The 27,081-nt window shown below is 37.7% G+C and overlaps 2 protein-coding genes across 2 annotated transcripts; one reads left to right on the top strand and one right to left on the bottom strand.

The window, feature by feature from the left end:
• Window positions 1-7,490: 7,490 nt before the first annotated feature.
• On the top strand, window positions 7,491-12,834 carry LOC124172129 (zinc finger protein 260-like; the record flags this gene model as incomplete). Its single annotated transcript, XM_046551535.1, has 3 exons — window positions 7,491-7,529; window positions 8,360-8,432; window positions 10,910-12,834. Coding segments are annotated over exons 1-3 (2,037 nt in total), but the record flags the coding sequence as incomplete, so codon positions are not given.
• A 9,611-nt stretch (window positions 12,835-22,445) lies between these two features.
• Window positions 22,446-23,042, bottom strand: LOC124172128. The gene has a single exon (XM_046551534.1). The coding sequence runs from the start codon at window positions 23,040-23,042 to the stop codon at window positions 22,446-22,448; it is 597 nt and encodes a 198-aa protein (XP_046407490.1).
• Window positions 23,043-27,081: the final 4,039 nt, after the last annotated feature.

Here is a 27,081-nt window from a genome sequence, read left to right as displayed (position 1 = left end):
TCCTACATGGAAGGATGAAAATTGCAGAGTTTCATCAAAATCCGAGTTGGCGGGTGTCATGCCTGGATGAGCTGACATGGAATGACCCAATAATGATTTAAGTTCCACTTATCCGGTTTTACTGCTCGGCAACTCCACTCAAACAACCCTTCTTAACGAATGTCCTGCAAAAATGCTCCATAGGAAGGGGACTGAAGAGCCCCGTTGGGTTCAGTGGAGCAGTAATGCCAAGGAAAAACTCCACCATCATGAAAAACTTGAAGGTTGAATGAATATTTATTTTCCAAACAAATCTTCTTTACCCATATGAAAGGTTAGTGGAAGAAAGTATTTTTAATGTCAGACAGGTGAGATGATAATTTGAGGTGTTGCTGATGGAGTATTCAGAATATAATTAGGACTTATATCCCTCCTGCTTTTTTTCTTTAAAGCTTCCTTTGTGAGGCAGGCAGGGCTGTAGTTGGACCCCCTGGTCGGTGCACGATATACCTTTTGAAAAATGTGTAAAATTACTGCAAAAATACAATTTTATACAAAATTTTATTTTTACTTACACCAAAAAGAAATAATAAGAAATTTATAATTTTACAGAAAAAAACAATGAATTTGACTTCATTTTGGGCAATGAAACCTTTCAAACACCAATCTAACATAAACTTTTAACCGTAAACAAGCAACAATGCAAAATATCCACTAGAATATTTCACCTCTTTTAAAAAACATTAATCCAAATTCTTCTTATAATCCACAGATTCTATCGAAATCATGCTCTAACGTTTTATAAATGTTTTTTTGAATAATAAATCCAGGATTTGTTGAAAAAAATTAGGTAACTATAACGTGGAGGATATGAAGCTTTAAAATTAGTCACTCACAGAGAAGAACCCTATCCAGAAAATGGTTCTAGAAACCGCCGCCAATCCACCAATGGTCAAATAAGGGGTTCCAACTCCGTTTCACCCGTGAGGCAATCCCAAAAACCTTTGGTGTGGTTTTTGAACTCGTTGAACTTTAATAGATACTGAATACCTTGTGCATTGACAGGCCCTCATAGGTTGTGCGGAGGCAGATCTTCCCGAGAAGCAGCAATCTCAGGAAGACGATGAGGAGGAGAGCTTCTGTCCAATGCTGGAGAGCGATTTGGATGAAGGGGATGAATCCAGAAATAGTGATGCCGGAACCAAGGTGCGAAGTTTGGGATTCTCGCTGATCGACACAGTTTTTATAGTAGAAAAAGTACAGCAGAGCAGCGATTATCCGGCTGCGGATTATCCACGCATGATTTTCACTCTCCCTCAGTATTTAATGAAATGAAATGCATACTTGGATCCGAAAATATCCGATCCGAAAGATCCGGCTCCGAGAATCAAGGATCCGATCTGAATCCGGATCAGAAAAAATCCTGGATCCGTCCATCCATGATTAAAAGCATGGTGTTACAGTTGCTATTAATGTCCATACTTTTTCTTTGGCAGAAAGACAGGTCTGTAGATGATTACAGGGACAGAAAAGGGGCATGTTGAGTGACAGAAAAAGGAATGCGTACAAGGAGGTTGTAAATATAACAGACGCCCGATTATCCGGCTGCAGTATCTGTGTTGTGGATTATCCGTGAATGATTTTTACTCTTGCTCAATATTTTTAGCGACCTTTGTAAAAAAATAAAATTGGATGCAAAATCATCGGAATAACTTCATTAATACTAGGATACACCAAGCATATTACTTCTGTCAGAATCCCCTTCGAAATAGAAGCAATAGCGAGCTAGCTGCATTCACGGGAGTACCGTGTTCCTGTTTTCCAAGCCTTGCAGCTCACCACAGTGCTCCGTGATCATGGATACAAGTCCTGCTGCAATTGCAAGCAGGGAAACTTGTGTGATAGGTGACTACGTGGCGTGGTGCCTGACAGTGTATTTTCAGACATCGAGCAGTGGTTTTGAAGCATTATTTCAAACCACTTTTCTGTATCCTTGATCAGACAGATCATGGATGTGTGGTTTTCACAACCAGGCCTTATAAAGAGCATTAAAAACAAGAGTACAACCATGTAATCACTGCTAAAAAGATCGCGAACTGGCGAAGAAAGCTGTAATTGTGTCAAGGGAGCACTTTAAAATAGCGGAATTATGTCATTAATAATAATATAATTTGTGTTTTATGTAAATTATGAAAATAACAATACTTTGAAGTGAAATTTTGGGTTATCCGTGTTCTCCGATTATTCGTCCCGTCTCTTCTCATCATTTGTATGTCCCCTTTGCGTTTCCTTATGGCTGCATGGATCGCAACCAAAGCAGACAGAAAGGTGCATAGCATGTGCCCGAGCCCCCTATTGCAACTTTTGGTTGCGCCTTGACACATCTTTTGCGTCGTTATCTCATTACCCTTTGTTACATCACATCGCACAATTTCTGGTAATCCAGACACGTAGGCACACCTCTTGACACGCTCAAAGATGAATGAAACATTTAAATCCTATATGATCGAGGAGGTTATTAATATCTGGAGGCTAAGATATGCATAGGATTAAGTACTATGCAAATGTTAGAGATTTTCTAAAACTTTTTTTCCTCCATTAGATATGATGTCTTATCATAATTTAAATGGCAAAAGTAAAATATTTTGTAATGGACGATATACAGTATCCTTGATATATTGTGTAGCAGCTTTGTTTGTTTTCCTTCCAACAAACAGCACAAATATCTTTATTCTTCTCAGCACTGCTCAACCCATTAACAAACTTATCTAATATTTCCACGTTTTCATATCTAAGGTGAGTCCTTCTTCTATGCTAAAGTACAGTACTTGAAGTTCCTGTTTAAGTATTCCCTATTCCAAGCTTGTCATTGTCTTTTTTCTTAGACATCATTAGTTTCCAAGGTGGCTTATTGATTGTGTCAATTCAATTTATTCCTATAATTATCGATAATTTATTAATATTATATAGATCTCCGCCTCTTTGATCCCCGCCCTGTCTACAGCCTTGCCTGATGAGAATGACTTATTTGTTAATTTTGATGTAGGTGACTTGTTTATCACTTTTCTTCCTGCACAGATCATCAAAAAGGAGGAGGCAGCTAATGACAGTGCGGGATCTTCTGCTGGCACAAAAGAATGTATTCGAGATACGATTGAAGAAACTTCACAGTTTGCATGCTCCGTTCAAATGACTGAAATATACATTCCCGTGCAAGACTGCCAGTTACCCAGAGCCAATATTGTGGTAAGTTTTATTCTCATCTAGGAGCAGCATGGCCTTTATTTGAGTAAAATTCTTAGTTGTATGACAAAAAGTAGGATTGCGTTGAGTGTATGTATGCATTTGTATGGGAAGTCACCCTCAAATGTGCGAGTTTCTGGTACATCTAAGTTGGTGAAGCTGGAAGAAAAAAAATATACAACCCCTGGGTTGCCAGGCCACGATGTTTGCTAGCTGTTGCTGAGTCAGCTAGTGTATTAACCCTTTCACTGCCACCGGGCCGATATATCGGCCCTCGCTGGTTGAGCGAAAAATGCCAGGGGCTAATTTATCGGCCCTAATTATTTCACTTTTTTCGTGATTGTGGCCCTTTCAATGGCTGTAATTTATGTAAACCCCCATAATCTTTCTATGGTTATAAGAATATATCTTAAGAATTGGGAAAAAAATGTAGATGTATAAAAAGAATTATTAGCTGAAAAATTTTTAAATCTGAAATGATGCTAATTTCAGAAAATAGTCTTGGCAGTCTTGGTACATCCCACCTGAAATGGGCCGGCAGTAAAAGGGTTAAGGTTGGTCATAAGAATCTCAGGCATACACAGTTTCGACCAGCTTGAGTGGCCTCTGGAGTAGAGCATGGTTCTATTATTATGGATTAGAGATGTTATAGTTATTATATAGCTTTTATTGAGTGACACTCAACATTCCCTTTTAGTTTAATGAGAAAGGGGAGAAGGAAGAGCTCCTCAATGAGGAGAATTATCCTGCATTTAAGTCACCGACTGCAGTTGGCACCTCAAGTGATGCTGTAGACCCCCTGGAAGTTGATGATGAGGTAAGTGCACTTTTACCATGTTAAGTTTTTCTGTCTCAAAAATTCATTACTCTCTGGAACTTTCCTGACATCATTCAGTAGAAGCACTCAATTTTTGTCTCACATGGTACTGTAAACTGTCCCTTTTATTCATTACCTACATGTTTGAATTTTGCTCATGAAAAAACAGTGAAATGCATTTATATGCTGATGAAAATGTCATATATGTATATCAAACTAGTGTTTGCTCTGACTTTTAAATTCTGCGTTTGGATTTGAATAATGTTTATCCGGGGAGAAAAGAGTGGGACGTAGGAGTTAATCTGAGTATATCCCACTTAACTCATGGGGCTGGGTCTGTGAAAACTTTGCATGGTTGGCACTTGAAGGAACATGCATCCTTTGCATTCACAGTACCAAGACCTGACTAGGACAGATGTGAACAGAATAGAGTTTTGAAGCAGTGGTCGCATGCGAGTGACCATTCAATCCCAAGGGAAAATGGCATAACTTTACCCATAACTTAACTTCTCCTCCTTCAAAATCTCCTTTTTTCTGCTTAAGCTTCGTTGGTGTGCATTATCACTCTTATTGTTTCAAAATGATAATTTCATTCTTCTCTTCATACCTCTAGCTATTATCACTTTTGCTTTACATTGCTTACCATAACCTAGTGGTAGTATAAAAAAATACTGTTATTGATAAAGAAATATTATTTCGGTATCCCGTGGACGAAGTCTTCGTGCAACTATACAAGCTTCGGCAGTTAGCCTGGAAAAATCAGGATTCAATATCTACTTTGAGTTTTTATTGTCATCCATTCGTTAAAAGACTCACAGCAAAATAAAACTACAAACCCTTGACTACAAAAAAGTACTTAGATACTTTTTCTGTAAATAAAAAAATGGCATTGTCCGCAAATATACAAAATTATACATTTCATAGAAATCTTAACAGTTATATGTATAGGTAACCAATCAGGTAGTTTCCTTCATCATAGAAAATGAAAGGCATTGGTGCGATTCATTACCCACCATTAGTGAATACATAATATACAAATTCTTTCGTTTTAGAAATCCCAGTATGTCAATGGTCCATTTTAACCTGATTTGAAAAAGGCTAGATTGGAGCCCATGTGATGCCACTTCACGTGACATCATAGGGACCTAGTTTCTATATGAGTAGATAGGAGCTTTACATCGTCTGAGACAAGCAATGCATGCATAAGGCAAAGAGCTCAGGGAAACATCTCATAATAATCACCTATTAAAATTGCCTAAGTTCGGAAAGTTTCCTTCGTTTGACAGGGGAATAATAATCCTTATTTAAGCCAAGCGCTTCCTGCTAGGAGGGTAGTCTGCTCCCTGCTAGCAGCCTGCATCACAGTGGCTCACATATCATCGCCACAAGGTCACCTCACACGATGGCAGCGGGGACCAGAATGAAGTAACATGGGCTTTTCCCATCATTCATACTTGGCTGTCACATTTTCGTGCGCTTGAAAATTTTCACTTCCTTTAATCGCGAAAAATAGATATTGTCATTTAAAAATCCAAAAGTGTTAAATGCTTACTCCAGAGGTAAAAATCTTTGGATTTAGGCAATAAAAAATTCAGTAAAACCTCTCTACATCGTAATGGAGGGGACCGAAATTTGGGCAATTTGATGTATGCAGGTTCACTATGGAGAGGTGTCAGTGGTAGGCGCCATTTTTTCATATCCTTGGGAAATGAAAGGTGCTACAGTCTTTTAAGCCATTATATTAATATATTCAAACATGTATGCATGCATAGGTAAACATATATTTACAATTTAATGATTAAACAAAGGTAAAAGTAACTTGTTCAAGAGGCCTTCTTAGAAAATAAAATTAGTTGTTGAGTTTGCTTAAAAAAAATTTCAAACTCTTTCGAAATGATGTTTTCAATTCCATGAGCACTTTTTAATGTCATTTTCACTATAGATAAATCACTAGCTGTTTTCGTTGATGCCTTTTGACCTAAGAAATAATTCCTTGGTCTAAGGATTGTAATTAACCAAGTGTTTGGAGGAAAGTGCATTAGTTTTATATCTCTAAACATAATTTTTTCATCCTCGTATGTCACTGCCTGAGTTATTTTTATTTATGCAGCCTAGATATACAGTTTCTTCTGTTTTTCCTTGGTTGTTTAAAATAGATTTCAGGGTGAACGATGGCATTCCAAAGGTCACCGCTATGTCTTTCTTCTGCCTGCCGTCTTTGATGGCTAGGAAAATTTCTAATTATGTGGTAATTTCAAGCAGTCGCATATTATTTCTGAATCCATCATCAGCCTAAGATGAATTATGTAATTTTCATATGTTATGGCAAATAATTGAAAATACTCCTTATAATATCTTTTAGAAAATTGATTTATCATTCTTATAACATGTGACTTGTTAAAGATTATAAAAAAAATTAATAAACACGTTACTACTGCAAAAAATAGACAAGAAATTGAGCGTAATTTTCAAAATTTCGTTGAATTCCCTCTCTCCAAAATACAATGCACATAGCGTTCCAAAGAAAAACTCAGTTGAGGGCTCACAGAAACGCTAGTTCTGCGTGAAGTGATTTCTTTGTGAGAATGCTGGGCGAACTACTTCAGGATGTGGCGGCGACGGTAAAAAATTTCATTGCCCTACCACGTATCAGCTAATTAGCTGTCTCCTTCTCCTAACGTTGTCGCCCATAAATCGATGTTCATTCAGTATTGCTGGAACCAATTCCGATACCCGGACTCCTGATGGAAGAGTCAGATTTTGCGGCATAAATACGCAGGCAAGACATATGACTGTTGTTAAGTGCAATAAATTGTAAACTACCATCGTTCAAGAAAGCTTCGAAAAAATTACCAAGGCGGTAGTAAGAAAGTGCTACACCGGGAAATATGGAAATAAAATAACTGCAAAACTGTATTTGTTTATTTCAAGTCGCGGTGAATTCGTGAAATATTTTCATTTTAGAAGCGGAAGTTATGCAGTCGATTAATTCAGTCTCCATGGATGGGAGTGAAGATAGTTGAAATATTTCCGCCAGCAAGTGATTCACGGTGCGCTGGTGGCCTCTTTTATTAACTGAACATAGTATGTAGGCACTTGCAAGAAAATAAAGCCATAAGTATAAGAAAGCAAGTGCTATTGCGCGATTTTGTCCATGATTCAAGAGAAAACGATGTGTTCCGTCTTCATCTACTGTCACTTAATTTGATTACGATAGTTGGATGCCTTTTTCTTATTTACTGCCAGGTATGCTCTCATGTGGAACAAAATTGCCCTAACTAATGGTTAACGTAATTATTTAAGGTGTATAAAAAAAATAAGCCTGAAAAATTTATTGCGGAAAATGTCATTCCATTTACATAATCGCAGCTGCATTAATGGTCTCTAGTTGTCTTGGTATGATTTGCGGAGGTAGTTAGGCGGTCTTGGGAGTGTCGCGTTGGTATGATATATGGAGGTTTTACGAGATAAAGAGGGTCACTATGTTGAGGTTTGCCTGTAAATTTACATGTAAATCTGATGGGACCAGAGGGTTGGTACGAAGTATGGAGGTTTACGATGTAAAGAGGTTCACTACATTGAGGTTTTACTGTAATAGGAAACCACCATATTCCTGTTCAGATGATGGTGTAGGCCTAAGGTGTTACTGACCATGGTTAGGACCGCAGTTGGGTGAACAATTAAGTGAATGATTTTCTTAAATATATATGGAATGTCCTTGTTGTATAATGGACCAAAACAGTAGAATTGTCGTTTCGTTTACACAGATATTTACTTTACAAAAGGATTGCCATGTACCAAAATATAGCCTTTGTTTTTTGCAGCACAGGAATTATTACTGTTGAATAAAAACTTTTGGGATATGTCACCGCGTCAATTACTGGGATGGCCCAACATAACCGACCGATTCTGGTCGCTTTCTCAAGGGAGTCTGACGTGTACCCACACAAGTAATGAAGAATCAGGAATTATGACCTTTGTAGGGTTGGTAATGTTATTAATGTATATCGCTTCCATGGACAGTGGCTAGTTTTCCACTGGGTAATGGAATTACTATCTGCTCTAAAAGTAGCTCTACATTCGGTATGAATCATGAGAAAATGAAGTCAACGATAAAAATTGTATAAATGATTACAGGAATGGCACAGTTATTCAACTTAGAATGATCATTATTCAAAGACTGTCTCATTGTTCAAAGAAATTACAAAGTGTTCATTGCTGTATATGTGTGGAGGATAGTTCTATATTGTAAAAGAATGGTGTATTAAAAGAATATTGATTCTTATGTGCATTGATTAATGAGTTGATTCCTACTTTCAGCATATGTTTACTGAGGACGAAAAAGTGATTGGTAATTCTGAAATGACCAATGACTCTCTGACTGAGGCTATAGGTGAGTAAACTCTAGGTCTTGCAAATATATGTGCGTGGAGAGGGTGTTGTAACTTTTTTGAAGCATGAAGAACCTAAGTTAGTCATCCATGTGTAACTTTTGTTTTATTTAGTTTACATGTCGCTTAAATATGAGAGAATGTTTATCTTTACATTTGTGTGGTCTGGATTTCTAATAATATGAAATGTAATGTATTTAATGTAATGAATTATCACAATTTCCTTCAACATTTATGTATAGTAGAAGTCCTTTTAATGTAAAATATTTTGTTCTGCTGAAGTCTATCAATATTTAACTTGTGCGACCATTGACTAGTAAAATTTCATATTTTAGTGACATATTGTATTAATGGCCGTGAAACATTCGTATAAGATCTGATCACTAGTCCAGTCAATGAAATTTAACAAATGAGTTCTTTATGACTGGTGTTATAGACAAAAATTTCTAATTATTAATGATCCATTACGAGTGCTTAGCATGAGAAACCAGTGCCTGTGCAACTGAGGGTGGCATTTGCATAAAACATGTGGGTGGAATTCAGTGAAATGACTGAATGAAATTGTTTCCGACTTCTTTTGGCAGAAATGCGATACATCCATGTTGAAATACATAACACCGGTAGTACTTTCCACCCATTTAAGCACTACTCCACCGCCTACTGTTTGCCTAGTTTTGACACGCAAATGTCATTCTGAATTCTTTCTGGCCTGTGTCTATGGAAGGAAAACGTTTTCTGTGCTATGGGTAGCATGATAATATTTGAAACCTCTTCGCATGGAGTTCTTTTATTTTTGGGGTTGTGTTACCCTTGTATCATTTTCCTTGTTATTTGGGACCCAGCCGGTCCCTTACTCCAACCACTGGAATGGACCGTAGAACCCTTTCTTAGCACGAATCCACATTCAACTCATTGCATTGCTAGTGCAATTTTATACAAAATATTGCAATTGATTAAAAAAAAATATTCTTCCAAAAGAAATACTAGCATTATATAGGTATTTTTGAATTTTAAATGGATGTCTAGCATTAATTACAGCCAAATTAGTGAACACAATGTACTGAGAGTGTAAGTCCATAAGTGGTATTAGCATGTTGAATTTATAAAATTAGCTTGAAGTTTGTAATGCACAGTCTTATTCAATTATTTTTGTAGGCATGGCAACAGCTTGGTTAGGTGTAACAGTGAATCATGTCAGAAAATACTTTGTAACAGAAAGTAAGTAGATATATTACGGATTTCAGAAATTAATACCAGAAGACAAATCAATACTGCTAAGTTGCAGCGCAACTCAATTTTAATAACTTGTGTGTTACAGTTTGCTGCTATTGAGTAAAAAAAAAATTATAATCCCAAATATTTAAATATACTTATGTGGATCTCATCAGGAGGTTGATCAGGAAATGATTTAGATGGATATCATATTCAACCTGGAAAAATGTAATTGCTCCCTTTATGACTTTTTCACTGTTATCCTCAAACGGACAAAAGGAGGAAATTATTTAATTTTTAAGAAATTTTATTTTTTTAATCAAATTTACCTCTGATTGTTAACTACGCTTGATTCATGGTTGATGCATTCCTTTTTCGACAAAAATGTGGTGTGAATTTTTAAATAAAAATGCATGAATTGTGGCCTCTTCCATGGCACACGTGATTTCCATTGCTGAGTACTTTTTGAGAAATGTTTTCTTATTGGTGTGAAAAGTATTATGTAGCTGCTAAAAGTAAACTCATATTTAAAATCTGGAGCATTTTAACATTAAAGGTATTATATTTCTTAAATATTTTGATAATTGTTGTTCCTTCATGTAGAAGGATTATGACAGCATTATATTCTCCTCAAGTATTCTCAAAAGAAAAATCTATGCCATTTTAAATATTAACTTAAGGAACATTACGATGTGTATAATCCATAACCACTGAACACATGTTTTTGTATTTTAAATGGATATTTTTGAAAAGGGCATGATTTCATTTTTCTTCAGCAATTTCAAGCTTGATATGAGATAATTCTTGATGCCTGACTTTTCTTTTTCGACAAAATTGTAGTTTATTGAAATTACCAAAAAAGACTGACTTCTGATCTACTTGCAAAGGAATGAAAGGAAAACATTATTCTCTCCTTAAGTATTCCTAAATGAAAAATTATTTGTCATTTAAAATATCAGCTTCAAGAACATTACAATTTACATAATACAAAATTACTGAGCACACATTTGTCTTTTGAATGAACAAATTTTTATAGGGGATGATTTCATTTTTCATCAACAATTTCAATAGTGATTATTATGGATGCCTGCCTTCCCTTTTCAGGCATAATTGAACCAATATTGATATTGCCAAAAGAGAATGACACCTTATTTGTGTTTAGCAACCAGCAAAAATATTAATTAAAGGGAATAGGTTTCAATCTATCAAATGGTTTTTAAAAATTAGATCTGTGAGTCCTAGATTGTAATATGATTTTCTTTTCTAGGGCTATCAACTCCTGACCAAGTGCTGGTAGAAACAACACCAACTTCACACCTGCTGGCAGAAAGAAATGTATGGATTGACCTTAACGATGATTGTATTGGTTCATCAGCCTCAGTGACACACATTCAAGCCAAGACTGTGGCATCCCCCTGCTGGGATGGAACGAATTCGATGGATAAAGATTTGAAAGAAGGCATTGCCCATCATGCTGACAAGGTACTGTCTGACTCAATTCCTGATGATGGACACAGTTATATGAAACACATTCCAGCATCTAGAAACAGTGGAAAGGGAGCCACAATGACTGTTGTAGGGGATAGAAGGGATGCACCAAATATCACAGGTAGCCTTAGGTTGATCAGAGTCAGTGAAAACAGAAGAAGTGGCATTGAGGCAGAAATGGAAAACAAAAAAGAGATGAGTTATTGCTTCATCAAAAGTCCTAGAAATGGTAAAAATTCAAACGAAAAGTTATATTATTGCTCCCACTGCAGATATGGATTCAACACCAATGATGATCTGATCAAGCACATGGAAATTCATTCTGCTACCAGCAATTTGGATCTTAGTGATGAATCATCAATAGAAAAAGATGAGTCTTTCACAGTCCCCGCATCAAGAGAAGAAAGTAATGTTTCTCGTGAGTCGTCCACCTCTGAGACATTGATGGGATTGAAAAGGAAAAGACGAGGGGCGATGCAAAAAGTACAGGCGCCTGTGTTAGAAATCTGTGATGGAATTGGAGAGAGGGAAACTGCGGAACGAGTGGGAAGTTCTGATGGGGATGGGAAACCATACACGCAGAAAATGTCCTCAGAGTCCACGACCTCTTGCGCGAGAAACCTCAGAAATGATGCACTAGGAGGTGCAAAAGGAGGGTCTTTCAATTGCAGCGTCTGCAACAAGTCATTCACTCAGAGATGCATTCTTGGCAATCACATGCGTTCGCACAAAGAAAGAAAACGTTATCCGTGTACGATCTGCAGCAAGTCTTTCGCTTGGAAGTCTCACATAACTCAACACATGCGCACGCACACGGAAGAGAAGCATTTTTCATGTAGTGAATGCGCAAAGTCTTTCTCTGTTAAAGGCAACCTCATGACGCATATGCGCACCCACACGGGGGAGAAGCCCTTTTCGTGCAATTATTGCACAAAGGCTTTCGCTAGTAAGACGAAACTCATACAACATTTGCACACCCACACAGGGGAGAAGCCTTTTTCTTGCAATTATTGCGCAAAGGCTTTCAGCGCAAAGGAGAAACTCATCCTACACTTGCGTGTACACACAGGGGAGAAGCCGTTTTCGTGCAATTATTGCTCAAAGGCTTACACTGCAAAAAATGCACTCGTCCAACACATGCATATGCACACAGGGGAGAAGCCTTTTTCGTGCAATTATTGTGCGAAGGCTTTCAGTATAAAGGAGAAACTCATCCTACACTTGCGTCTACACACAGGGGAGAAGCCCTTTTCGTGCAATTATTGCTCAAAGGCTTACACTAGAAAAAATACACTCATCCAACACATGTATACGCACACAGGGGAGAAGCCTTTTTCATGTAATTATTGTGCAAAGACTTTCACTAGAAAGGACAGTCTCATCCTGCACTCGCGTGTACACACAGGGGAGAGACCGTTTACATGCGAGATCTGCAGCAAGTCTTTTGCCTCGAAGTCTCACATTACTAAACACATGCGCTCGCACACGCAAGAGAAACCATTTTCATGCAGTGATTGCGCAAAGTCTTTCTCTCTTAAATGCAGCCTCATGAAACATTTGCGCACCCACACAGGAGAGAAGCCTTTTTCGTGCAATCATTGCGCAAAGGCTTTCGCCAGAAAGGACAAACTCATCCAACACTCGCGTGTACACACAGGGGAGAAGCCTTTTTCATGTAAATTTTGTGCTAAGACTTTCACTAGAAAGGAAAATCTCATCCAACACTCGCGTGCACACACAGGGGAGAAGCCTTTTTCATGTAAATTTTGTGCTAAGACTTTCACTAGAAAGGAAAAACTCATCCAACACTCGCGTGTACACACAGGAGAGAAGCCTTTTTCATGTAGTGATTGCATGAAGTCTTTTTCTCTTAAAGGAACCCTCATGACGCATTTGCGCACCCACATGGGGGAGAAGCCTTTTTCGTGCAATTATTGCACAAAGGCTTTCACTAGAAAGGAGAAACTCATCCTACACTCGCGTGTACACACAGGAGAGAAGCCTTTTTCATGTAATAATTGTGCAAAGACTTTCACTAGAAAGGACAGTCTCATCCAACACATCCATATGCACACAGGATAGAAATCTTTTTCATGTTATCACTAAATCTTTCAATAGAAAAGAAAGTCTCATCAACACTTGCGTACACACACAGACAAGAGACCGTTTACATGCAAGATTTGTGGCAAGTCTTTCACTTCGAGTTCTTCTCTCTCCAATCACATGCAAAAACACTCACGAGAGAAACCGTTTTTGTAGAGATGTGCAAACAGTATCCGCAAATGCTCAAATGCTAGAAAGTATTCCATATTCGAGATCTCGATTAATTATGCTACAGCTAAAATCTTGAATGCTTTGAATTTCGCACCATACACTGTCACACGCACATAATTGGTATTGGCGAATGATAGCAACGATAGCAACTCAAGCCACGTTTCCTTATTTAGAACATGGTGAAATGCACAATGAGCTGATTACCGCCTTCGGCCATTTTGTCATCTCTGTATATCCCTACTCTGTGGTATAGTGCTGCTGTGAAGTTAGAATAAAGATATCAGTAGTATTGATCTTTCGCACAGTGTAATTTATCCTCACTAATGCTACTCCAACATAAGAAACTATGTTCATGAATGTAGTCTTATGACAAAATTACTCAGTGTATTTACCTAAGTTATTTACCTACCTTAGTTTGCTTTACCTAAGTTAATTGGCATTCTGGTAGTTAATAACATGAGAAATCTTGGTAACTCTTACTTTTATGTGCATGGTCATTTATTTATAAGATAACTGAAAACAAAAGTAAAATAATATCAATTACAATACGACATATTGGAAGTGAATTCACTTGAAGTTCACAATTCCATGGACATTTGACATGCACATGCATCATAAGTGACAACAGTTTGTTGCAATGAGATATAGATAGTTAGCGGAATGCAATCATCACAGAAAATTTCAAAAATAACTGTTGTGACTCAAATGATAAATGACAACCTTCACATGATAGGAGACCAATACGATCACTAAGTAAACATGCCACACGTTGAGACAGGGTTACAGGATATGAGGTGAGATATGTCTCACTACAGCTATGGGACAGGAAATTGAAGCAATGTTGGAGCAATAAATCATTTAGTAGACAATGAGCATGAAGTTTGGGCATCAATTCATAGAAGAAAAAAATCTGGAAGATATGAAATAATTAAGAGAAAATTAAATAATAAGGAGAAGCACTACATGTATGTGGAAGTACGTCATGATGAGCCACATGAAATGCACATACTAGGTAAACTGACTTTAAATGAATGGTACATTGTAGTTACTATCTTTACCTCATAAGTAAGATAGAATGTGAGCGCAAACACAATACAGAGAGAAAACTAATGAATTTTGATGCAACTGTAGTTGAATTTAAATCCTAACTTCCCAATAGGAGAGGTTTCTTGAGACGACCAAAATAATCTTGTGATCCAGTCTCTGACAAGAGGCGACACAGGCTACAGCAGTGCCACTTTGTGGGGTTTGCCTTCAGGACATTTGAGAGCTTAACAGAAGTTTTTCTAAAACATTTTACATAAGATATATCACCGTAAATAATAATTAGGTAACAGTAACATGATTAGAAACAGGTGAAATGAGTTTTGGCTATTTCTTTCGTTGATTTAAGGAAGGAATATTGCAGGAACAAATGCATAGTTAGTTAGCTATCTTGAGATTCAGTCCATTTGAAGCCATAATCATGTTTAGGGAATGTGGAATGTGTCAAGCATGGGATATCTCAATGGTGAACTTCTAAATTAGAAAGATTTATCTGCTGAAGTGTAGGATATTTTTTACCATCATCCTGGAACCAAATCTTCCTTTCAGGTCAAGCAAAAGCAATATAAGACTATTCTGTGATGGAACCGTCAGTAAAATTAGGTTTTGGCAAGAGACTAATATGTATGTAGGAAAAAGTGATTAAGTTTGTGAAAGAGTGCAAGTGTTTCATTATGCAGTGGTGAGGTGAGTGTCAGGTGTTCCTCTTGTGTGGACTGCAAAGGGTAAGGACAACTTTGGAATGCTTAACTTTATTTGCTTGACAGAATATGGAGGAACACATTTCAAATTCCAGGAGAAGGTAGATGATTTTATTGCAGAGAATTTCGGATGCTGCAGGGAAATTCTCCCTTTAGTGAATAAACCCAAAAGTATTTGTACCCTAATGAGATAAAGTATTATTCAAATTTCACTGTTTCCTTCTGAGATCGTTCCAATTTTTTCTTTTCTAATGATTCATTCATGATGCATTCCTTGACGGAGGATACGTTGGAATCTGAGAAAGTTGAGGTACCTTTGCATGGTGAACTGGTAATTGAAAAGGAAGGGAATGAGGTGAGTTTTCCTCTTGCATTCACAATCTGTTGTGCAGACTAATGCAATGGTTTTGGTGGTTGAGTACTTAAAATCATGCTTGTGATTTCTCTCACACCCTTGTGTGACACATCCTTGCTTGTCAAAGATGCACTTTCATCATAATAACTTGCAAATAATTAATTCTTCAATATTTTGTTGACACCTGATAATTCTAATCTTTTTGTACCTGTTGAAGTCATCATAGCGATCCCCAAGCCTAAAAATAACCCCACACAGAGAGTACACCCAAGGAGAATTACATCACAACCTTAAAGAACACCACTCAGCATGAATGATTATGGTGTACTGAAATGCATTTCTTCGAATCCCCATCAACGGAGACCTGGGTAAATGGTGATGATTCCAATAAGCAGAAGACTGCAAAGTTATTTATGGCGAAGCAATCATTAACTTACATCCATTCTGAAGGGAGTTACAAGGTTTAGATATTAAGGAAAAATGGTTTGGCACCGCTGGGATGAGAAGAAAATTTCAAAGGTTAAAATTGTTGCATCTTTGAATCCAGTGAATCGAGATGTGTTGTAGAGTTGTTTCAAAAAGGAAAAAAAATTAATGAGATTTATGAGATCGAAAGAACTAATTAATAATGCCATAGGACTATCTCAAAGATATTTATAGATTATATTTTATGTTATTTATATAGCTTCCTTTGTAAACATTGTGAATAATTTATAGTGTGCATATGATTGCCTACATAATAAGTAAATAAGTGCAGATTCCATGCTCTTACCCCCTGCTCCCTTATTTGTACCTCTGTAAATTAGAGGTGTCCCACCAGAACCTTTTTATGTGAAAATCTGGGTAAGAAAGAAACCTCCAGAAGCGAGAAAATAAGGCCGATCCTTTGACCTCCTATTTATCAATGTTTTCAACTGTACTCACATTTTTCTCATTACGACTAAAAAATAAACCACTGATTTTCTGCACATTGCAAAAACCCATGACAAAATACCTAGCATATCCTGAATGCTATGCAGTCCAGTCTGGCCTACGAATTTAACAGTGTTGCATTTTATAAGAATGACCACTCGTGGCTGGAAATTGCAGGCCCGATTGTAGATGTATTTTTTTCAACAAAATGTTACACATATGGCATATTTGACCCCTCAACACTGTGATGTGTACCCAGTACGCTTACTAATCTTCTTCATGCAAAAATTTTTCACATTGAGATATTTTGCTTTGAATTTGAAGAAAATCATGTGTTTTTTGAAGGTATATAAATAGTAATTCATACTTTGTTTTTCTGGCCCCCAAGTCAAAAGTATTAGGTATTTTCCATTCATACTACATTTAGAGCGGTATTTTGTATTTTTGTAGCATTTTTCTTGTTATGCCGGTAAAAAATAAACCACTGATGTGCTACGCATTACAAAAACCCTTGATGAAACATCAAGCATATCCTGAATCTTATGCACTCAAGCCAATCCTACGAATGTAGGAGTGTTGCATATTATAAGGATGACAACTTGTGGCTGTATGTCGGAAGGGGAGATTGTAACTTTGCTCTGTGAATAAACATGTGGAACCATACGTCTGACTTGTCATCTCATTCTGCCTTCTACGAACCTGGCCCTTCCTATTAAGCTTAGCGCTTATAGTGTATATTTTATTTTGCATTTCAAATATGTACAGAGTTTCGGTATTTACCCATTTTAAAATTTAAAAAAATACATCTTTAAAATACTTTTGAGTAGATCTGATAACACTTCCGTAACATTATGATTCAAAGATTACTTCTTTTTTGTAATAATACTTTTCTTCATGTTTCCAACTATACATAACTTGCCACGGAGGTTATATTTTTTTAAGATTCTTTAGTTTAGTTTCCCGGCGAATGATGTGAGTAAACTTCTCTCGGGTTTCCCACCGGGTTAAAGGCTTCATAATGGCCGACGTTTCGAGCTCCGACTCGGCGCTCATCATCAGGGCTACTGGATGCTGTGATGCGGGAATGGGCTTGCCTATATGCTGCCCTCCTCCGGTCAGGTTCCTCGGGATTGGCTGGTAGTTTCCCGCCTGGTGGGGTTGACTCCGGATTGGTCTGTCCGTCGTATCGTCCTTTCCCTGTATTCGGTCAGTTTTTTTCAGAACGGGTTTCCAAGTGCTGCTAAGGGAATACCCTGAATCGCGATTAAAGTTCTTCCTCTCCAGTTTAATTTCGATGGCTTCTTTGGTGAGACGGTCCCAAAAACTTTTGGCATGACAAAGTAGCTCTCATCATCACCGTGTCTCTTTCTCTGTGTTGCCACAGAGTTTTTTCGGGGTTGGTATACCCTCGTACACTTGTCCCCCATGTCTATTCGCTAGCTTCCTGCTAGGTTTTATTTATTTTTAACAGATCGGCTTCACTGTTTCCTTATTTACTTCAGTGCGCGAGGGAACGAATCTCTTCGAGCTCGCTCGATAGTAATGCTTTATTGTAATTTTCAATCTGATTTTTGATTACGTCAGTTATTGGTTGTAGTCCACTTATTCTGTAGACGTCTTCATTTTTTACGTAGTTTCTTATTTGGAAAATAGTTCGAAGGCATTTTCTTTCGTTAACTTCCAGTTTTTTGATTGACTCCTTTTTTAGACGGCCAAACCATGCTGCCGCCTCATACAATACTATCGGTCTTCTGTATGTGGTATACATTTGTGCTTTTATTTCTTTTGGCGTCTCTGGACTTGTTATTATTCCGGCGAGGTTTGCTCTCGTCATGAAGGTTTTCATAACGACATGGTTAATATGTTCAGCCATATTTAGCCTCCCATCAATCTTTACTCCAAGATATTTGGCGCTAGTTTGCCATTCAATGGGTTGTTGACCGATTCTTAGTCCCCTGCCTAGATCGATTTTTGTTTGCCTGTGGAAGGCGACTACTTGAGTCTTTGACTGATTTAGTTCAAGCCTCCATTTTTTATACCATTTCGTGGCCTCATCGATTGAATCTTGTGCGTATTCTTTTGCCAGCTTCCAGCTCTTGCTCCTGGCTAGAAGGCATACATCGTCGGCGTAAAGTGCCCGATTCGTCATCCAGTTCCCATCTACTGGGAAATCTGCCATGTACATGTTAAAAAGCGAAGGGCCCAAGACAGATCCCTGCGGGACCCCTGCCTCTATGTCTTTTTCCTCGCTTAATATCCCATTCCAGTTTACTTGAAACGTTCTGTTTTTGAGATATGCGTCTATAAAGAGAAGTCCCCACCTAGGGAAACTCGTCATTTCTAATTTATGCAGCAGTCCATCATGCCATACCTTGTCAAAAGCCTTGCTTACGTCAAGGAATATTCCTATTGTTACCAATTTCCTCGTAAAGGATTCTTCGACGTATTGAATGACCCTTTGGACCTGATGCGTAGTGGATCTCCCTTTTCTAAATCCAAATTGATCTTTTGGGATTAGGTTTATTTCCTCTATGGCTGAAGTTATATGTGTAGCTACGCATCTTTCGAATAGTTTGCCCAGATTCGAGATTAAGGAGATGGGGCGGAAGTCACTGGCTTTAATTTTCTTGCCTCCTTTCTTTGGGATACACTTAATTACGGATTTTTTTCCATATTTTTGGAAAGTACCCAATTTTTAGCGACCAGTTAACTATTTTCAGAAATAGTTCTTTGGCCTTGTCAGGCATACGTTTGATAATTTCGTTCGGGAGGCCATCTTCGCCAGTTGCCTTCCTCGTTGGTAGGTTTTTAAGTATCTCGTTCTTGGTATCTACCGTCACATTCGGAATATCTTCCTTGGTCATTTGTTGTTTCCATTCGTCTTTGTCTAGAGTGAAATTCGGTGTTTTAAGACCGACCCTTCCAGGTTTGAAGGTGTTGGCTAGAATTTCGCTCATGTATTTGGCTTTCTCGGTTGGCGTCGCTATCTCGTTATCACTATTCTCTATGACTGGGTCCTCTCTTGGCCTTTTTCTGAGTTTGTTGACGAGTTTGAAAATAGAGCCATCTTTGGTGCTAAGGTTTTCTAGTTGTGCTTTCCATTTTTGTGCTCGCAGGTCCCTAATTTCTTTTTTGATTTCCTTATTTAGGCGGTTCAGTTGTAGTTTTAGACTCCTCGTGCCAATGTCATTGTATTTTTTCCTTATTCGATTGCGTTTTTTAATCATGTCTTTGACTTCGATTGTTAAGCGAAGGTGCTCCGCCGGTCTTTTCTTTTTCTTGGGTATTGCCTTCTCCATTCCGACCTTGAATGCTTTCTCTAGAGAGTCTGCTAGTTGGTCGATGTTTTTTCAAATTGAATTTTATGGGCGTGTTCGACACTATGCTCAGCAATGGCAGATTTTTCTAGCTGACCAAGCCTCAGATGCCGCTTATGTTCTTTAACCCATTAATCCCCAGCGTTGCGTAAACGCAACATTATAGAATCGTAATTATTAGAAAAAACCTTTGCGTCAGGATATTTTTTTCTCTGGTTTTCTGAATTCCTGAAATACCTTTTGTTCTAATTCAGTTATTTTTGGAAAAATTTTCTTTAAAATAATAATTTTTATTTTACTTCGAAATTTGCCTATTTCGAAGAGTTGAAGTACTACATATTGTAAATCATTTTTTACAAAGATTTATTGAGTAATCTTACTATAGGTAATGTTTTCTCTTAGTTCGAAGTTTCTTTATTCATCATGTTTATATTTGTCACAAAATTCCGTCGTTACTGGTTTAAATATGGTTGTTGTAAATAATGTTGCGTTTACGCAACGATGGGAATTCTCTGGTAGACCAGAGGGCTTTTCTCAAAGCATAACGAAACTCGTCAGTATGGCTTTTAATCGACAACTTAGTCTTTTGGAGGCAGTTTAGCTGCATTTTTGGCACTCAAAGGTTGTGAGTTTGCAAACCAAAAGGTGAATGGCATCTTGAATTCCAAAATGGCCATCGGTACGAATTTTACATTGAACACTGGTACTTCGTGGGGTCAAACTTGCGCGCACATGTGGAACCGATACAGGGCAATGTCACTCCCATGTCGCTGAGTGGAAGGATTACTTAGTAGACGTTAAATTCAGCTTCAGATGCATTTAGTTTCAGAGATGGTAGAATGAGAGGGTGAGAAACGTATTAGTTGAAGCAGGATTGTGATGGAAGGTGGAGTGTTCCTCTATTCACTCATCGTAATTTTCTCCATGCAATCCTGAGTTACCTACTTTTTCTTTTATCGCTTAGGTGATGTAAGGCTAATAATCTAGCTTCAGTTGGATTCGTATCAGTTAGATAGTCCTCTGAAATGCATCTTTATCTCTCAACCAGTAATCATACCAATAATACCGCAGTAGTTTTTGCTCGGCGTTTTGCAAAATGATTCATCCAGGGGTTTCATTCAGATTTAAATGTGAAGAAAATTTTACCCGTTATTTCTACGCCTCAGAAGTATACTTTAGAAGAACCGTCAAGAAGGTACCTGAAGAATATAAATTAACAGGAGAGGTGAGGTATAATATTTTCAAAACTTTGGAACTACAATGGGGATTAAATCTTCTCAGTATTTCAAATATTGATGATTGCAGTAGGCAATTCAAGGCAAATCACAGTTTACTCAAGTAGTATCTAAAGAAAATTGTCCAGTTAATGCGCACGTCCAGGCAAAAGATGCAGAGAACAAAAGGTTCATCTAAATGTGAAAAAATAGAATCTACATCCGTAGTAGTCCCGAATTTCTGCGTGAAAAAAGTAATAGAAACACTTATTACTCAGTATGGAGGCCACTCACCAATCTGTCACTTATTTCTCAGTCGAAAATTACTTGAAATAATTTTGAGCTACTCAAATAACTACGATGAGGAGATAAATAACCATGCATTTACTCAGAGTAAGGCAGATTAATAAAATATAATTGGAATCCTAATGTTGTCGGGGTATCATATATTACTGCGCACTAAGTTGTACTGGACAAGCTAAGAGGAGATGTCTGTCGCAATTGTGAGGCAATGTATGACGCGGATTCGGTTTGATGAATTACCTAAATAAATATCGACAGCTCTCCGATAATTCTCAACTACACAAAGTGATAAATTTTTGAAAGTCGGATCTATTCTCAACAGACTAAACGAAAATTCCATTCAGTTACGGAATTTTCCTAACAAATAGTTCCATATTTCAGGTGGCACACAGCCAAAATGTTATTCGTTGGGAACAATTCAGAGTAGGTTATACATTGTAGTGTCTGGTCTCTTCTACAGGCTATTTTTATCAATATTTGCCATATGGAGAGGCGGAACTTGAAAGTGTTATTTCGTGAAAGGTGTTCACGAAGATTCCCGAGGAAAATCGAAATATCATCAACGATTATAATCAGGGAATGGGAGAGGTAGATTTACTCGATAATTATGTTGCATGTTACCATATCCAGATTTAGGGCAAAAAACCTCTATTCCGAAAAGGGGTTGATAGTCCAAAGTTGATTCCGTGGTGATTTTACGCCGAAGTCACGGGCAAAGAAATTCCTTTGTTAGAATTTCAGTCTGAGATCGTAATCGTTTAAGTAATCGTTTCCAATACAATGCTGATGAATATGCCGACTTGGCATAAAAATCGGTGCCCGCTGGCGGGACACCTTAGGAAAAATGGCAGACCAAGAGATGCCCGTGAAGGGAGAATTGGGCATTTCATCCGCAAGCATACTTATAACTCCCGACAAAGATGTCGAGTGTGCAAATCAAAGATAAGTTATGTTGTGAAAAGTGCTACGTTTAATTCCACGCTGAATATTATTGAACATTACATCAGAAAAGACGATGAAAAATAAAATACGCAACCTAAGTTTAAAAAAGTTATTTTTTGTTTTTATTTACCGGGGTTTTCCCAGCGTTGCGTAAACGCAACATTATGTAAATCATATATTACGATGAATATAATATTTTTTTCTGAAAATTAATCTTAATTAGGCCAAAATAAACCATAAAATACGAAATAACCTAAGGTAAAAGCTTTATATGCAGGCTGGGGAATAATGGGTTAAGCCTGGTTTCAATGGTGCGGCCAGTTTCTCCAATGTATGCCTCACCGCACTCGCAGGGGACACGGTAGACACCAGGAATCTTGAGACCGGCTGGGTCCTTCGCTCGTACCAGCTGTTCCTTCAATTTCATGGGAGGCTTGTGGATGGTCTCGATGTTGTGCCTCCTGAGTATCCTCGAAATCTTCCCCGAAACTGATGAGACATAAGGCAGGCACGCTCTTGCAACCGGCTTTTCCTTGTCCTCCATATGGCGCTTATCCCGTGGTTCGGAGGTCCATTTAAGGGCCATGGATATTTGGTGTCCATTGTAACCATTTTGTGCAAAGGTTTTCTTCAGATGTGCCAACTCCGAGGGTAAACTGTTTTGGTCAGAGATGGACATGGCTCTATGAAACAGGGTTGTCAGTACAGCTGAGCGCTGCGAAGGATGATGGTGACTGCCTCCATTCAAGTACAAGTTGGTGCTTGTCGGTTTCCGATAAACGCTGTGGCCAAGAGTTCCATCGCTCTTCCGTTGGATGAGAATATCCAGGAACGGTAGCCGGCCATCCATGGAACTAGAGAAGGAGTGCTCCTACTAAATGACATCAGGAAAGATCCAGAGTGGAATGAATTTTTGAGACAGAAAAACTTAACATGGTAAAAGTGCACTTACCTCGTCATCAACTTCCAGGGGGTCTACAGCATCACTTGAGGTGCTGACTGCAGTCGGTGAGTTAAATGCAGGATAATTCTCTTCATTGAGGAGCTCTTCATTCCCCTCTTTCTCATTAAACTAAAAGGGAATGTTAAGTGTCACTCAATAAAAGCTATATAACAACTATAACATCTCTAATCAATAATAATAGAACCGTGCTGTATTCCAGAGGCCACTCAAGCTGGTCGAAACTGTGTATGCCTGAGATTCTTATGACAGACCTTAACCCTTTTACTGCCGGCCCATTTCAGGTGGGATGTACAAAGAGTGCCAAGGCTATTTTCTGAAATTAGCATCATTTCAGATTTAAAAATTTTTCAGCTAATCACTTTTTTTATACATCTAGATTTTTTTCCCAATTCTTAAGATATATTAACATGTTATAACAATAGATAGATTATGGGGGCCATAAATTACAGCCATTGAAAAGGCCACAATCACGAAAAAAGTGAAATAATTAGCGCCAATAAATTAGCCCCTGGCATTTTTCACTCAACCAGCGAGGGCTGATACATCGGCCCCGTGGCAGTGAAAGGGTTAATACACTAGCTGACTCAGCAAAAGCTAGCAAACATCGTGGCCTGGCAACCCAGGGGTAGTATATTTTTTTCTTCCAGCTTCACCAACTTAGATGTTTCAACATTCTCAATGTATGCGAAAGACGCTGGTGGTCTTGACACCAATTCTCTTTTTGCTCTTTCATTTCTTTCCACTATTTCCAGGAAATTGTCATGCATTTCCTAAAAATGGAAACATTGAGACAATTGAAGTGCATCCTGAAAATCTACGGAGCCAAAGTGCAGAGTTTAATCCTCATATGGATTTACGAATTTAGTTACGTCATAGGATTTACGGTGTCGCAGAGATGGTGTTTCATTTTTTGTAAATTTCTTTCAAGGTTAGCGTTTATTTTTAAGTTTTCTACTGATAATGGGAAATGTGTACATCTATTATCTTCATTTTTCACAGTGTTTTGCCAGATTTAACCCATTATTGTGGAAGTTATAACAAAAAAACTTGAACGCTGCATTCTTTTCCATTTGTTGCCATAATGCTCTCTATTTCTGTGCCTAAAGTCTGTTATTTTCAAATGAAAATTTTAATTTTTTGTGCAATGGTATTTTATGTATTTTTTCTGATATGTAATGCAGGACAAAATCCGCTTTTTTATGTTTATATTGCTTATATATTTATGCATCTAAATACTAAAAATTAGGACCTAATAAAATTCGTTTATGCCCATGTGATATTATTTTGCTTCACTGCATCCACTCGTATGTTACATCATTGCAGTGTATATAGAAGTGTAAGTTATTAAACGTAAATAATCGGACTGGTGTAGGTGAAGTGAGAAGAGACGAGTGTCACTTTCGTGATTTTTACAGGATTCTGGCAATCAAGTCAAATCTTATGAATATTGTGGGAGCTAACATCCTGCTATTAAAAAAAATGAAGTCTTATGGGTTTTGAAATATAAAGAATATGGGATAATAAGCAACGTGTCAAAGAACCCAATGCTGCTTTGGGTGTGGAGATAGAAGAGCCGGTGTTTTATTTCATACCGCGGTGCCACATTCCCTCACTGAGGACGTTTCTTTAGTGATGGACGCGTAAATGTGATTTGTGGGAGTGCACCAGATGAGGTTTTACTCCTGGATTGGTGGGAAATCCTAAAAAAATAACTTCTTAGAAATATGGGTTATATGTGGTAGGGGAGAAGGAACAGGTGCCTACTCTCTGCTCACTGAATTGCTGCTTGGTGTAATTCTGAACATAGTAACCACAGGATTTGCCCAAAGGTGACTATCACCAAGGCAAGTAAGTAGATGCGAAGCGGAAAAGCTGCCCAAGCAAAACTAAGTTGGATGCCAAGGAAAAAACAACTTTGTCTAGCCATGAGTTTCTATTGATAATTCTTGTGAAAAGATGAAGTTCTTTCAATGAACATTATAACGAGGCGAACATTATGATTCTTAGGTAAAAGAGAAAGCAAAATTTGTATTTTAATATTTTCCTTTTGTTAAACAATTTCATTTTGTCTATAAGGTTTAAAAAATTAAATAATATGATTATAAATATATTATAGCATTTCCTACGGAACATATTTGCTTTGACATTAACATTATGAGTGCAGTTCCCGATGTAGCGACCATGAAATTCTCGGTGCTGCCTCAGTGCCTTAAAGCCAATGACGTACCTTTTTCATTAGAAGCAAATGAAATGTAAACTATCAACACTATGCAAACAAAATTATGTATCTAGATGAAGAACAAAAAATAGACAATATTCAAATTTCAAAATGATCCATTGGAATGGAAAAGTTTTACACCACTTTTAAAACCATGAGCACCGCTAAGGAGCAGCGAATCCATATGATGGTTAAAGACCTCAAGCGACTAATATCACATGCCTCATGAGTGTGGAGACATACACATTTGTGAAACTGCAAGAACTATTGAAACCAATATGTCAGAGCACAAACGTTGCACAAGACTTAGATACCCAGAGGGATCTACAGTAGCCAACCACTGTATCGCATACAATTACGCCATTCTGATTAATGAAGCCATATCTTTCATCTATGCAGATGGGTATTGGAATCTGCTTAACAAAGAGGTGATTGGAATAGGACTCTCAAACAATAGAATTAATAGAGATGCAAGGTTTCAACCAGAGCAAAATATTATTTAAGGAATGGGAAGCACCACCTTTCTAAGAGAAAATTAGCAGGATTTTACAACAAGGATCTAATCAGGTGAAAAAGATTCGTGTTTAGGCTCTCTGACATAGCAAAGACTTTTACCTTGAAAGTAGACAAAATAAAGTTCACCACTGGAGTACTCAATGGAATAGAATTTGAATTAGTTTCTGTCAGAAGAATAGTGATGTTGTACAATAAAAGATTGACTTGCATGAAAACAGATGAAGATCTCAATGGTTTTGCGATATATTGTACAACTGGAAAAGTTGCACAACAGAATCTCTCACATTTGAGGGTGACTTCCCATACAAATGCATACATATACTCAAAGCAATCCTAATTTTGTCATACAACTAGGAATTTTACTCAAATAAAGGCCATGCTGCTCCTAGATGAGAATAAAACTTACCACAATATTGGCTCTGGGTAACTGGCAGTCTTGCACGGGAATGTATATTTCAGTCATTTGAACGGAGCATCCAAACTGTGAAGTTTCTTCAATCGTATCTCGAATACATTCTTTTGTGTCAGCAGATAATCCCGCATTGTCACTGGCTGCCTCCTCTTCTTTGATGATCTGTGCAGAAAGTAAAAGTGGTAAACAAATCACCTACATCAAAATTAACAAATAAGTCATTCTCATCAGGCATGGCTGTAGCCAGGGCGGGGGATCAAGCGGGATTGATCCCCCCCAAAATGAAAAAAATTTAAATAGATGCTTAATGCTCGCTTGGTGCTCACACGACGATATTATATAGCTGCGAAGGGACATTTAGTAGTCCAATGCGACTTAAGTCAATAATTATCGAAGCGAATTTGTAGGTGCAGTGTGCGTAGTTGTAGTGCAGTGTGATAAATAACAGTGCTGTGAATTAGAAAAGAGGTAGGTGACTTATGGGCCTCCTGAGGGACCACAGAATTGACATCGACACCGAGAAATTAATTCATTAGGTCCCTACAAAAAAAAGACTAGAAGGCTAAATTCAATTTTATAATAATATTTTCATATTTTCCTTTAAGGGTTTACAATAAATATGTATATTTTATGTTTAAATTATTACGGAGGCTTCCGCGGTGAGTTGATTGGTGACTGTGGTCCGCAAAAACAAGAATCAACGCAGTGTAAACCCGGAAAACCATCACCATATTTTATGTTTGTCTACTAATCCATAAACCCCCCCGAAAATATTTTCT

Source organism: Ischnura elegans, assembly GCF_921293095.1.
Source record: "Ischnura elegans chromosome 13 unlocalized genomic scaffold, ioIscEleg1.1 SUPER_13_unloc_1, whole genome shotgun sequence".
Lineage (NCBI taxonomy): Eukaryota > Metazoa > Arthropoda > Insecta > Odonata > Coenagrionidae > Ischnura > Ischnura elegans.
Note: the sequence above shows the minus strand (reverse complement) of the source record. Positions and strands in the feature narration are given on the sequence as shown.